The 14,782-nt window shown below is 36.1% G+C and overlaps 1 protein-coding gene across 1 annotated transcript in view; it reads left to right on the plus strand.

Moving 5' to 3' along the window:
* The first annotated feature begins 4,090 nt into the window (after nucleotides 1–4,090).
* The window catches only part of LOC132547884 (b(0,+)-type amino acid transporter 1-like), a 35,559-nt gene continuing 24,867 nt past the window's right edge, over nucleotides 4,091–14,782 (plus strand). Inside the window, exon 1 of the mRNA XM_060211693.1 lies at nucleotides 4,091–4,484. Within this exon, the coding sequence (XP_060067676.1) occupies nucleotides 4,091–4,484 (394 nt within the window). The remainder of the gene's footprint in view (nucleotides 4,485–14,782) is intronic.

Consider the following 14,782-nt stretch of genomic DNA (forward strand, 5'->3'; position numbering starts at 1 on the left):
TGTTAACATTTTGCAAATAAATAGAACTGTTCTTTTGTCGATATCCGATGTTTTGAGCATGACATACGGCTCATTATAGGTAGAGTGGACAGATCTAAATCGAACGAAATCATCATCACTGTTCATTCTCTCGATCAATAAGCGATCTTCACGTATTTGAATAGCTCCTTTTACTAAAAGTTTCCATTGAGTCTTTGATGGGAATTCTGCACATTGGATATAACCCTGTATCCATTCTAATAATTCATATTTGGTTAATAATGCCAGAATATCAGGGATATACCCCATTTGCTTTGATATCGGTCCATCTGTATATCTGAGAAGTCTACGAATGAAAATTCTTTTTGGAATGCTGTTTGGTGCACAATCAACAATACAACGTAAAAAGTACAGTTTTCTTTTCTCGATTTCGCACCGAATCAAGTGAAGTCCAACTATACTTTCGCACATATCCGATCGAGTGGATGTCCTTTGATTAAGCATAAGTTTTACTGCATAATGCTGAAACGTCTCTAGCGTTCGGATATCGCATTTAGTTAAGTTATTCCATAATTCGCATCCGTATAACATCGACGGAAGTATAACTTTCTTGTAGATGCTAACAAGAGTAAGTGGTTTCGTGTAAGCACAGTCGGTTCCCATGCGCGTGATTGAGTGCAACACGTTACGGCCTTTCTTACAAGCGTTGTCAACGGGGTCGGCGTTTTTCAGGTCGGAAGAGAGAAGTACTCCTAAGTGTACCTCCTTAAGTAAGTATGTTGCATTTCGATGCATTAAACTGAAATTTCCATTTTACAGCATACCTTTGTGCGACGTGTAGCAGAGTTTGTAGGGCCCTAGGGCTAGTAGTAACAAGGGCAAGGTCATCAGCTAAGCATGGATTACCACATTCAATGGATTGGACTTTTACACCAACGTTAGTAGTCTCCATTTCAATGAGCATATCGTTAATATGTAGCAAGTATAGAACCGTGGAGATGATTACACCTTGCCTAACTGACCTCTGGAACCAACGAGATTGGGCACGATTATGAACTACCGCCTGGATTTGTCCTGATATGCGTTGCGCAATATTCTGTATAAGTTTCCAGTGACTCCAATCTTGTAAAGTTTGTTGAACATACTGTTGTGTTGAACCGTGATAAAGGCCTTATAGTTATCTAAGAATGCCACATAGACTTTGCTATTCTGTTCTATGTTTTCACATATACATTCACGAAGACTGAGTGATGTAGTTATACAGCTTAAACCTTTCTGAAAACCTTGTTGTTGATGAGAAGGAAATTTCACGTGGGAGTCATGAAGCCAGCGCGATACGCGTTTACAAATCACTCTTTCCATGAGTTTGTAGAGTACCGGTAGTAAGGATATCGGTCTATAGTTGTTCGGATCATTCTTTTTCTTAAAGCCTCCTTTATGAATTGGAATAATGATTCCTCGTTTCCACGTTTTTGAAATACATCCTGTGGTTCGGATGGAGTTCATTAGTTTTTGGATAACTTCGATGAGGGCTTTACCTCCAAAGCGAACGTGTTCGTTTGATATCATATCCGCTCCAGGAGCTTTTCCAAGTTTCATCTGCCCTATGGCTGATACGATTTCTTCAAAAGTGAACCTGCTATCAAGATCTTCTTTTCTTACTAATTGCAAATTACAGTCATCAATAATCGTGTTATCTGCATATAACTTTTCGTAAAAATCCGCGAACCTTTCGACTATGCTTTGGGGGTCACGAGCGAGTGTTGCCTCGAAGACTAGTTCCGTGCAGGCATCGGATGTTTTGTTTTTGCGCTTCCGCACAATTCTCTAGAATAATCTAGCATCCACATCCGCTGCCTCGTCTAACTCACTATTAACTTGATCCAAATATCTATCGTGGGTTTCTCTATACAGGTTCCGAAAGACGTTCTTTGCGTTTTTATAGTTCTTATATGAATTACATTGTAGCCCACGGGGTCTGTTTTCATAGATCCACACTTGTCGGTACATTAGAGCTGTATTATGAGCACTTTCTAGCTCGCTGAAATCAAACGATCTCGATATCGGCGCTGTCTGTGATAATACTATAGGATATGTTGCTTAGTGTAGTTTCATCAACAAGAATATAATCTAAAGTAGTTTCTTAAGGTCTAAATGTATACTTCGGCCCTTTGCAAATTGGCAGTGTATTTACCATACACAAGTTCAACTCGTTTATAAGGTCGTTTGACGCACTGGCTTTCTGCTTCGCCGCGTAATACTGGGGATCTTCTAATATACGTGCGTTAAAATCACCGGCTATTACAACTTTTCCTCTTAGTGAGTAGAAGGTAAGTATGTCACATAGATACTGCATAGTGTCTTTATACTCTTTAACGTCATTGTCACTGTGCATGTAAACTTCAAAAATGTAAACGGATTGTTCGGAAACCGTTGTCATTTTGATGGCAGCGATACGATTGTTAGCTATTTCTTCTAAGGAGCGAATGCTATACCGTAACGACTTTTTCACCAAGAACGAGACACCAGTACAATCACTAGAACATTCGACAGTATTTGCGTTGATTGCGTAATAATCAGAGTTTATCGTGTCAAAGAAAGTTAGTGATTTATGACTCAGTTTATGTTCGGTTATAACGGCGATGTCACAGTTCGATTGCTTTAATAGCGCAAACAAACCTTTTACTGATGAGAACGCTCCTCGAACATTCCATGTGAGTATGGAGAAGGCCATTAAGTAAAAAAAATAACACAGTTCGTAAGGCGGTCGTTGCAACGCCAGTGATTTTCAGAATCGCGGTCGTAATTGCTGTAATAGTCTTTATTGTCATAACGCCATCCGTAATCGTCTGTGTTCGGGTTTGTACTGAAGTCATTACGTGATTTCCAAGACGAATCGCGATCGGAATTTTTATGCTCGTCCAGCTTATCTTGCCATTCTTTGCTGCTGAGCCAAGGTCTGCAAGAAACACTATTGGGCCAGAAACCCAGACTGTAAGCATGAGCTGCGGAAACATTAACTTTTGCCGTAAAGGAACCGTTACGCTGTTCGAACATTCTGAAGTCAGTAACTTTTACTCCTTTGTTTTGAATGAATTTGAGAATACGATTTTTGGTACTCTCGGATCCGATTCCACTTAAATAGTAACGCGCTGTTTGTTTACGGTGAACGCCAATAAACATTGTCCTCTTTGGCGCCTTGACTTGATTTCACTGTTGATACATTGTTTCTAGTGGTATTTGTTGACTTTGTCGCAACTGTTCGATTGGTGTCTACAAGTGGCCTATCGTTACTAGATGACCTAAGTTTACTATTCGACGGTGATGTCGTGGGTTTTTTTTTTTTTTTTTGGGGGGGGGGGGGTCAATACGCAAGGAACATGCAGTAGTGGAAGTTAAATTCAAAGAAAAATTTAAAGAAAGTATATGGGTAAAGGTAAAGCTCACGGAATCGGATTATCTTTTAGTTGGATGCGTATACCGGAGTCCAACTAGCGATAAAGACAACGCGGGATTACTTCTAGATCTTCTAAATAGCGCAACCACGAAAAACAAAGGTTACTCACATATCATGATAATGGGAGACTTTAACTTTCCAAAAATAAATTGGCAGTTTTGGAATACGACATCAGATCAAGAGAGTGAAGATTTTAAAGAAAACTTAAGAGACAACTATTTATTTCAACATGTAGTCAATGATACAAGAAGGAGAATCGGGAGTGAACCTAGTACTCTAGATCTAATTATAACTAATGAAGAAGAAATGGTCAAGGATATTAAATATAACAGTCCCCTGGGTCACAGTGATCATGCGGTACTCGAATACAGCTTTGCTTGCTATGGAAACAGCATACGGTTTACTACACCTATTAAACAGCCCAATTATAAAAAGGCAGACTTTCCGAGTATGATGAAGGATATGAAAATCAATTGGCAAAACGTACTTAACGGAGATCCTAATGACATGTATGAATAATTCCTGGACATTATATCTGCGAGCGTATCAAAACACGTTCCAATCTCAAGTCGTGGCAAGGCAAGTACAAGCTATCCACTTGAAAAGTCTGTTGTTGAGAAGATAAAGAAAAAACATAGACTGTAGCAAAGATACATGGAAACAAAAGATGAAAATAAGTACAGAAATTATACCAAATGCCGTAACCAAGTGAAAAACGAGTTGAGAAAAGCAAGGGAAATTATGGAGAGGGACATTTCCAGTGATGCTAAACAAAACCCTAAACTATTTTGGAAATATGTGATTTCAAAGCGAAAGGTAAAAGTACGTGTTTCTGATTTTATTTCTAAGACGGATAATTCCCAATCGATCACCGCAATTACAGATCAGGATAAAGCGGATGTCCTGGCAGGCCTTTTCAGCAGCGTATTTACAGAAGAACCGGTCGGAGAAGTACCTATACTCGAACCAAGGCGTCTCAATAAGGAATTTCAAGACAGTGTTATAGAAGAAGAAAGAGTAAAAAAGGAATTGTTAAAGTTAGATCCAAGTAAATCGCAGGGACCCAAAAAAATACACCCCAAACTTATAAACCGTTGACAACTATTTTCAATGCATCCCTTCACCAAGGGACCGTTCCTCATCCGTGGAAAAACTGCAAATATAACGGCCATATTTAACAGGGCGATCACTCAGAACCTGCAAACTATAGACCAATCAGTCTAACAAGTGTTGTCTGTAAAATAATGGAAAGATTAATTCGAAGCAAGATGATACTACATATGGAGGAAAACAAATTATTAAGTGATCAACAATTTGGATTTTTGTCTGGGAGGTCAACAGTGCTACAACTACTGAAAGTCATGGATGAATGGACTACAATTTTAGATAATGGCGGAGAATTGGATATAGTGTACATGGACATGGATACAGTTCCACATAAACGCCTTCTAAACAAACTCCGAGGTTATGGTTTTAGCACTCAGTAAACGGTTTGTAAACGGTACACCATTAGCACAGCACAAAGTTATTAGCGGAATACCCCAAGGGAGCGTACTAGGTCCGATACTTTTCGTCATATATATTAACGATTTATTTAGACGAAAATATGTTCAGGAATTTGTTTAAAGCTCTAGTACGACCGCACCTAGAGTACGCGGCAAGTGTTTGGTCCCCACACAGAATTACGGACATCGAACGGATAGAAAACGTCCAGAGGAGATCGACAAAACTACTACCGGGATTTAAAACTTTAAGCTACAATGAGAGGCTACGTCGTTTGAATCTCCCAACCTTGATATACAGGCATCTACGTGGAGATATGATAAACATTTTAAGTTCATGAATGGGATATTTGATCCAAAGCTGGTGGAGGGAATGTTCGACCCTGCAGCACAAGGAAAAAACTCGTGGACATAGTAAAAAATTATTTAAAAAACATTGTCATTTGAATGTCAGAAAACATATTTTACTCAAAGAATAATTGATACTTGGAATAGTCTCCCTCAATGGGTAATTTCATCACTTAACGTTCATGATTTTGAAAAACACCTAGACGATTTTTGGAGTGTCTTATATCTAGTCTAATATTATGTTTATATTAATAATATATTGTATTGATGTGAATACAGAGGCAGAAATGCCTGCGTTCACTATTATCCTATTAAATCCTATTACTAATACTTCCATGTCAACATGATCTGTACTGGCTTCCGTAGAGTCACTCACGTGTCCTTGTTTACTGGTGACAGGTAAGGTAGTATCGCTCACACATTCGCCAGGTAAGACGGTCCCGTAAGGAATTTGAGCCAGTGGTACACTGGGGTTACTTGCAGGAGTTTTACCTTCACTGTCGTCCCGCAAAACTTCCGAATACGACTTTGAGCATGTGCCAGTTTTACTGGTGAGACATGCTAATGCATTTCATAGTTCTCTGATAGTGTCAGCAAGATGTTTATTGTCTTTTTCATTTCCTCCATTAATTTCAGCATTCGGCACTCTCTCACTTGACTGTCTTTCAGTGCATTTTCTACTGTTTAAAGACGTTCACAGACGGAATGAATTATGCTGTTGTTTTCAATTTCAGTACCAACATCTTTCATATGGTGACGTAATATCCCGTGTGACAGCTCTGAGTGAGTACTTTCACTAAGATGTGAACCAGAAAGTTGGCAACCTGGAAATGTCCCATCGAGAGCCCCCACACCAGTTGCTCTGCCTTTACTGAATACAGAGTCTATCTCGGAATTATCACCAGAAACAAAGGCTTGGATAACATAGCAGTCTTTAGCATACTTTATATAACTCGGGCTTGCAGACGAAGGTTTTTCTGACAACAGGTTTTCTTTAGGACATTCTGAAATGTTCATCGCTCGACCAAGTAAAATGTTCCTATGCCAAATCACAGTCCCCTCTGATCGCTCAAATATCTCAGTAATTTTCTTCACATATTCATCTCTTGAGAGATTGATAACTTTACTGGCTATATAATCGATTAGCTCTTGATTGTGTGACCGGTTATGGTTTGCTGACTAGCGTGATACAGGGGAATGGGCCTGTGGGGCACAATGAACCAAATCGACATGGACTGCTTGGGTGGGGGATACATCGGGTCAGAGTCATCCGTGGCATTTTGAACACTTACACTCTCTTTTATGAATGTTTCTTCACTAATTCCTTCGAAATCATGATGAAAATTACTATCATCATCTTGCATCATTGCTGGTCTCAGATCAGAATAGAAACCCTGGCTACTAGTTCACACATTGCTAGTTTCTTTTCGGAGGCGATGTTCCGCGTCACCTTCTACGGTGGCCATTTTTTCCCTTTTCTTTATTTTCTTATTCATTTAAATTAACAGAAATCCGTCTTATAATTCTTGTATAGTTTTTTTTTTTCAGAATGTGCAATATTTTTCCTCATAATTTCCATTAAAAGAACTTCTAAATGCTGGTCACTGATAGTGATCTTTGCATCCTTGGTTTTTTCTCCAGGTAAAAAATTCTCCCTTCATAAGAGTATAGCATTTCCCTGTTCTCCTTTCAGACTTCCAGTGTCATCTTTTAGCTTTATCGATGATCCGTTGAATAAATCCATTTCAGTTTTTGTTACGATATTGGAAAGCATCACAGTAATTTCCTCTATTTTTTCTCTGTCGTTTTAACAAAAGTGCTACTGCTTCTCATCCCTGGTATACCCTTAGCTCAAAAGCTATCAATGTGAATATATACAAGTCCTGTACATGTGTACATATACGCGTAAGCGTGTCGTTAACAGTTGTCACACGATAAGGTCTTAATCCATTGTTTGTTTCACTTTTTTTTTAAAATCACTTTTCCGCGCATCAATAAAAACCATCTTGCATAATTTCGATCCAAAGTACATAAACCAAACACTGTCCAGAAATCAAGGTTGTTGAGACCTCAAAAGTTAAATAAAATAGTATTTCCCGAAAAAAATTTTGACATATCAGGTCCGTGTGACCTTGTCCTTTCGAGACCAAAAATAGTTTTATAAATCGATTTCTGTATTGTTTTATTTGGAAAACCAATTTCATAGTGTGTTGCTGTTCCTTTATTCAATTAAATAAGATATTTTTGCAGTTTATTCTAGATTTTAAACATTTTGAAGTGAAATGGGTTTTTTTTTTATCAAAATGTAACAATTTGGTTGTGGGATAATGAAAAGACTTAACAGTCACAAACGTTGAAAATTTGTCAGTCAAATATTTTACAATGTTTTGAAAATATAGCATTCCGTGTTGACAAAGAAACGTTTAGGAATATTTTTTCTGACTTGAAAGGAGGTACTGTAGTATACCCTGCACAAATATTCCATACCAAAATAACTTTACACGAGTTTGCATTACCGCATTTTGTTGAAGTTTTTAGCCGAGTTATGTCCCCTTAAATATTATATGGGCATTGTGATAAAACGGCAAGACATGGAGTTGTCAATGTTTTCCTAAACAGCATCAAAAGAATTAATGTTTTTTTTTGGAAACAGATGGGTCCTTGTAGTAAAATAAAATGTTATAAGATCTCTTAACTTTGGATACTATAAAAATGAATTTATTATGCAAAAACAGGGTATTATTACCTGCATTCCAAAAGGGAACAAACCTATATATTTCATTAAACACTGGCGACTGATATCAATTTTAAATATTGCTTATAAAATAGCATCTGGGGTTATAGCAGGTAGGTTAAAAACTGTCTTGGGGAAATTCATGAATTACGATTAATCAGGAATTTTAGAAGGGCGCTATCTTTCTTTCGCCCCCTCCCCCCCTCTATCTCTCTCTCTCTCTCTCTCACTCTCTCCCTCCACACCCCCCCCCCCCCTCTCTCTCTCTAAAAAGTGCTTAATCAACTTTATGTATGTCTTTTCTCGAATAGAGGGACATCAACCAGTGCATTTTAAATACGCCAACCTTGCTATAAAGTACAGGTATATAAAACTTTAAAATTGAGAACAAAGAGGTGGAATATGAACCGAAAAATGCACAGACATTATTGGAAGAAAGGGGAACATTGTGAATAAAACCACGTGTTTCAGTGCATTTTAAATACGTCAACCTTGCTATAGAATACAGGTATGTAAAATTTAAAAATTGAGAACAAAGCGTGAAATATGAACCGAAAAATGCTCAGACAATATTGAAAGAAAGGGGGACATTGTAAATAAAACCACGTGTTTCGGCTGAGTCTTTACATTACATTTACATCTCAAAAATTCTCCCTTCATAAGAGTATAGCATTTCCCTGTTCTCCTTTCAGACTTCCAGTGTCATCTTTTAGCTTTATCGATGATCCGTTGAATAAATCCATTTCAGTTTTTGTTACGATATTGGAAAGCATCACAGTAATTTCCTCTATTTTTTCTCTGTCGTTTTAACAAAAGTGCTACTGCTTCTCATCCCTGGTATACCCTTAGCTCAAAAGCTATCAATGTGAATATAAACAAGTCCTGTACATGTGTACATATACGCGTAAGCGTGTCGTTAACAGTTGTCACACGATAAGGTCTTAATCCATTGTTTGTTTCACATTTTTTAATCACTTTTCCGCGCATCAATAAAAAAACTCTTGCATAATTTCGATCCAAAGTACATAAACCAAACACTGTCCAGAAATCAAGGTTGTTGAGACCTCAAAAGTTAAAAAAAACGTATTTCCCGAAGAAAAATAAAGTTGACATATCGGGTCCGTGTGACCTTGTCCTTTCAAGACCAAAAATATTGTTATAAATCGATTTCTATATTGTTTCATTTGGAAAATCAATTTCATAGTGTGTTGCTGTTTATTTATTCAAATAGAAAAGATATTTTTGCAGTTTATTCTAGATTTTAAACATTTTGAAGTGAAATGGGTTTTTTTTTATCAAAATGTAACAATTTGGTTGTGGGATAATGAAAAGACTTAACAGTCACAAACGTTGAAAATTTGTCAGTCAAATATTTTACAATGTTTTGAAAATATAGCATTCCGTGTTGACAAAGAAACGTTTAGGAATATTTTTTCTGACTTGAAAGGAGGTACTGTAGTATACCCTGCACAAATATTCCATACCAAAATAACTTTACACGAGTTTGCATTACCGCATTTTGTTGAAGTTTTTAGCCGAGTTATGTCCCCTTAAATATTATATGGGCATTGTGATAAAACGGCAAGACATGGAGTTGTCAATGTTTTCCTAAACAGCATCAAAAGAATTAATGTTTTTTTTTTGGAAACAGATGGGTCCTTGTAGTAAAATAAAATGTTATAAGATCTCTTAACTTTGGATACTATAATAATGAATTTATTATGCAAAAACAGGGTATTATTACCTGCATTCCAAAAGGGAACAAACCTATATATTTCATTAAACACTGGCGACTGATATCAATTTTAAATATTCCCCCCTCTCTCTCTCTCTCTCTCTCTCTCTCTCTCTCTCTCACTCTCTCCCTCCACACCCCCCCTCTCTCTCTCTAAAAAGTGCTTAATCAACTTTATGTATGTCTTTTCTCGAATAGAGGGACATCAACCAGTGCATTTTAAATACGCCAACCTTGCTATAAAGTACAGGTATATAAAACTTAAAAATTGAGAACAAAGAGGTGGAATATGAACCGAAAAATGCACAGACATTATTGAAAGAAAGGGGAACATTGTGAATAAAACCACGTGTTTCAGTGCATTTTAAATACGTCAACCTTGCTATAGAATACAGGTATGTAAAATTTAAAAATTGAGAACAAAGCGTGAAATATGAACCGAAAAATGCTCAGACAATATTGAAAGAAAGGGGGACATTGTAAATAAAACCACGTGTTTCGGCTGAGTCTTTACATTACATTTACATCTCAAAAATTCTCCCTTCATAAGAGTATAGCATTTCCCTGTTCTCCTTTCAGACTTCCAGTGTCATCTTTTAGCTTTATCGATGATCCGTTGAATAAATCCATTTCAGTTTTTGTTACGATATTGGAAAGCATCACAGTAATTTCCTCTATTTTTTCTCTGTCGTTTTAACAAAAGTGCTACTGCTTCTCATCCCTGGTATACCCTTAGCTCAAAAGCTATCAATGTGAATATAAACAAGTCCTGTACATGTGTACATATACGCGTAAGCGTGTCGTTAACAGTTGTCACACGATAAGGTCTTAATCCATTGTTTGTTTCACATTTTTTCAATCACTTTTCCGCGCATCAATAAAAAAACTCTTGCATAATTTCGATCCAAAGTACATAAACCAAACACTGTCCAGAAATCAAGGTTGTTGAGACCTCAAAAGTTAAAAAAAACGTATTTCCCGAAGAAAAATAAAGTTGACATATCGGGTCCGTGTGACCTTGTCCTTTCAAGACCAAAAATATTGTTATAAATCGATTTCTATATTGTTTCATTTGGAAAATCAATTTCATAGTGTGTTGCTGTTTATTTATTCAAATAGAAAAGATATTTTTGCAGTTTATTCTAGATTTTAAACATTTTGAAGTGAAATGGGTTTTTTTTTATCAAAATGTAACAATTTGGTTGTGGGATAATGAAAAGACTTAACAGTCACAAACGTTGAAAATTTGTCAGTCAAATATTTTACAATGTTTTGAAAATATAGCATTCCGTGTTGACAAAGAAACGTTTAGGAATATTTTTTCTGACTTGAAAGGAGGTACTGTAGTATACCCTGCGCAAATATTCCATACCAAAATAACTTTACACGAGTTTGCATTACCGCATTTTGTTGAAGTTTTTAGCCGAGTTATGTCCCCTTAAATATTATATGGGCATTGTGATAAAACGGCAAGACATGGAGTTGTCAATGTTTTCCTAAACAGCATCAAAAGAATTAATGTTTTTTTTTTGGAAACAGATGGGTCCTTGTAGTAAAATAAAATGTTATAAGATCTCTTAACTTTGGATACTATAATAATGAATTTATTATGCAAAAACAGGGTATTATTACCTGCATTCCAAAAGGGAACAAACCTATATATTTCATTAAACACTGGCGACTGATATCAATTTTAAATATTGCTTATAAAATAGCATCTGGGGTTATAGCAGGTAGGTTAAAAACTGTCTTGGGGAAATTCATGAATTACGATTAATCAGGAATTTTAGAAGGGCGCTATCTTTCTTTCTCCCCCTCCCCCCCCCTCTCTCTCTCTCTCTCTCTCTCACTCTCTCACTCTCTCCCTCCACACACCCCCCCCTCTCTCTCTCTAAAAAGTGCTTAATCAACTTTATGTATGTCTTTTCTCGAATAGAGGGGACATCAACCAGTGCATTTTAAATACGCCAACCTTGCTATAAAGTACAGGTATATAAAACTTTAAAATTGAGAACAAAGAGGTGGAATATGAACCGAAAAATGCACAGACATTATTGAAAGAAAGGGGAACATTGTGAATAAAACCACGTGTTTCAGTGCATTTTAAATACGTCAACCTTGCTATAGAATACAGGTATGTAAAATTTAAAAATTGAGAACAAAGCGTGAAATATGAACCGAAAAATGCTCAGACAATATTGAAAGAAAGGGGGACATTGTAAATAAAACCACGTGTTTCGGCTGAGTCTTTACATTACATTTACATCTCAAAAATTCTCCCTTCATAAGAGTATAGCATTTCCCTGTTCTCCTTTCAGACTTCCAGTGTCATCTTTTAGCTTTATCGATGATCCGTTGAATAAATCCATTTCTGTTTTTGTTACGATATTGGAAAGCATCACAGTAATTTCCTCTATTTTTTCTCTGTCGTTTTAACAAAAGTGCTACTGCTTCTCATCCCTGGTATACCCTTAGCTCAAAAGCTATCAATGTGAATATAAACAAGTCCTGTACATGTGTACATATACGCGTAAGCGTGTCGTTAACAGTTGTCACACGATAAGGTCTTAATCCATTGTTTGTTTCACATTTTTTAATCACTTTTCCGCGCATCAATAAAAAAACTCTTGCATAATTTCGATCCAAAGTACATAAACCAAACACTGTCCAGAAATCAAGGTTGTTGAGACCTCAAAAGATAAAAAAAAACGTATTTCCCGAAGAAAAATTAAGTTGACATATCGGGTCCGTGTGACCTTGTCCTTTCAAGACCAAAAATATTGTTATAAATCGATTTCTATATTGTTTCATTTGGAAAATCAATTTCATAGTGTGTTGCTGTTTATTTATTCAAATAGAAAAGATATTTTTGCAGTTTATTCTAGATTTTAAACATTTTGAAGTGAAATGGGTTTTTTTTTATCAAAATGTAACAATTTGGTTGTGGGATAATGAAAAGACTTAACAGTCACAAACGTTGAAAATTTGTCAGTCAAATATTTTACAATGTTTTGAAAATATAGCATTCCGTGTTGACAAAGAAACGTTTAGGAATATTTTTTCTGACTTGAAAGGAGGTACTGTAGTATACCCTGCGCAAATATTCCATACCAAAATAACTTTACACGAGTTTGCATTACCGCATTTTGTTGAAGTTTTTAGCCGAGTTATGTCCCCTTAAATATTATATGGGCATTGTGATAAAACGGCAAGACATGGAGTTGTCAATGTTTTCCTAAACAGCATCAAAAGAATTAATGTTTTTTTTTTGGAAACAGATGGGTCCTTGTAGTAAAATAAAATGTTATAAGATCTCTTAACTTTGGATACTATAATAATGAATTTATTATGCAAAAACAGGGTATTATTACCTGCATTCCAAAAGGGAACAAACCTATATATTTCATTAAACACTGGCGACTGATATCAATTTTAAATATTGCTTATAAAATAGCATCTGGGGTTATAGCAGGTAGGTTAAAAACTGTCTTGGGGAAATTCATGAATTACGATTAATCAGGAATTTTAGAAGGGCGCTATCTTTCTTTCTCCCCCTCCCCCCCTCTCTCTCTCTCTCTCTCTCTCTCTCTCTCACTCTCTCCCTCCACACACACCCCTCTCTCTCTCTAAAAAGTGCTTAATCAACTTTATGTATGTCTTTTCTCGAATAGAGGGGACATCAACCAGTGCATTTTAAATACGCCAACCTTGCTATAAAGTACAGGTATATAAAACTTAAAAATTGAGAACAAAGAGGTGGAATATGAACCGAAAAATGCACAGACATTATTGAAAGAAAGGGGAACATTGTGAATAAAACCACGTGTTTCAGTGCATTTTAAATACGTCAACCTTGCTATAGAATACAGGTATGTAAAATTTAAAAATTGAGAACAAAGCGTGAAATATGAACCGAAAAATGCTCAGACAATATTGAAAGAAAGGGGGACATTGTAAATAAAACCACGTGTTTCGGCTGAGTCTTTACATTACATTTACATCTCAAAAATTCTCCCTTCATAAGAGTATAGCATTTCCCTGTTCTCCTTTCAGACTTCCAGTGTCATCTTTTAGCTTTATCGATGATCCGTTGAATAAATCCATTTCTGTTTTTGTTACGATATTGGAAAGCATCACAGTAATTTCCTCTATTTTTTCTCTGTCGTTTTAACAAAAGTGCTACTGCTTCTCATCCCTGGTATACCCTTAGCTCAAAAGCTATCAATGTGAATATAAACAAGTCCTGTACATGTGTACATATACGCGTAAGCGTGTCGTTAACAGTTGTCACACGATAAGGTCTTAATCCATTGTTTGTTTCACATTTTTTAATCACTTTTCCGCGCATCAATAAAAAAACTCTTGCATAATTTCGATCCAAAGTACATAAACCAAACACTGTCCAGAAATCAAGGTTGTTGAGACCTCAAAAGATAAAAAAAAACGTATTTCCCGAAGAAAAATTAAGTTGACATATCGGGTCCGTGTGACCTTGTCCTTTCAAGACCAAAAATATTGTTATAAATCGATTTCTATATTGTTTCATTTGGAAAATCAATTTCATAGTGTGTTGCTGTTTATTTATTCAAATAGAAAAGATATTTTTGCAGTTTATTCTAGATTTTAAACATTTTGAAGTGAAATGGGTTTTTTTTTATCAAAATGTAACAATTTGGTTGTGGGATAATGAAAAGACTTAACAGTCACAAACGTTGAAAATTTGTCAGTCAAATATTTTACAATGTTTTGAAAATATAGCATTCCGTGTTGACAAAGAAACGTTTAGGAATATTTTTTCTGACTTGAAAGGAGGTACTGTAGTATACCCTGCGCAAATATTCCATACCAAAATAACTTTACACGAGTTTGCATTACCGCATTTTGTTGAAGTTTTTAGCCGAGTTATGTCCCCTTAAATATTATATGGGCATTGTGATAAAACGGCAAGACATGGAGTTGTCAATGTTTTCCTAAACAGCATCAAAAGAATTAATGTTTTTTTTTTGGAAACAGATGGGTCCTTGTAG

This window comes from Ylistrum balloti, unplaced genomic scaffold, assembly GCF_031769215.1.
Source record: "Ylistrum balloti isolate Yb309-2 unplaced genomic scaffold, AGI_CSIRO_Ybal_v1 Utg369614, whole genome shotgun sequence".
Classification (NCBI taxonomy): Eukaryota; Metazoa; Mollusca; class Bivalvia; order Pectinida; family Pectinidae; genus Ylistrum; species Ylistrum balloti.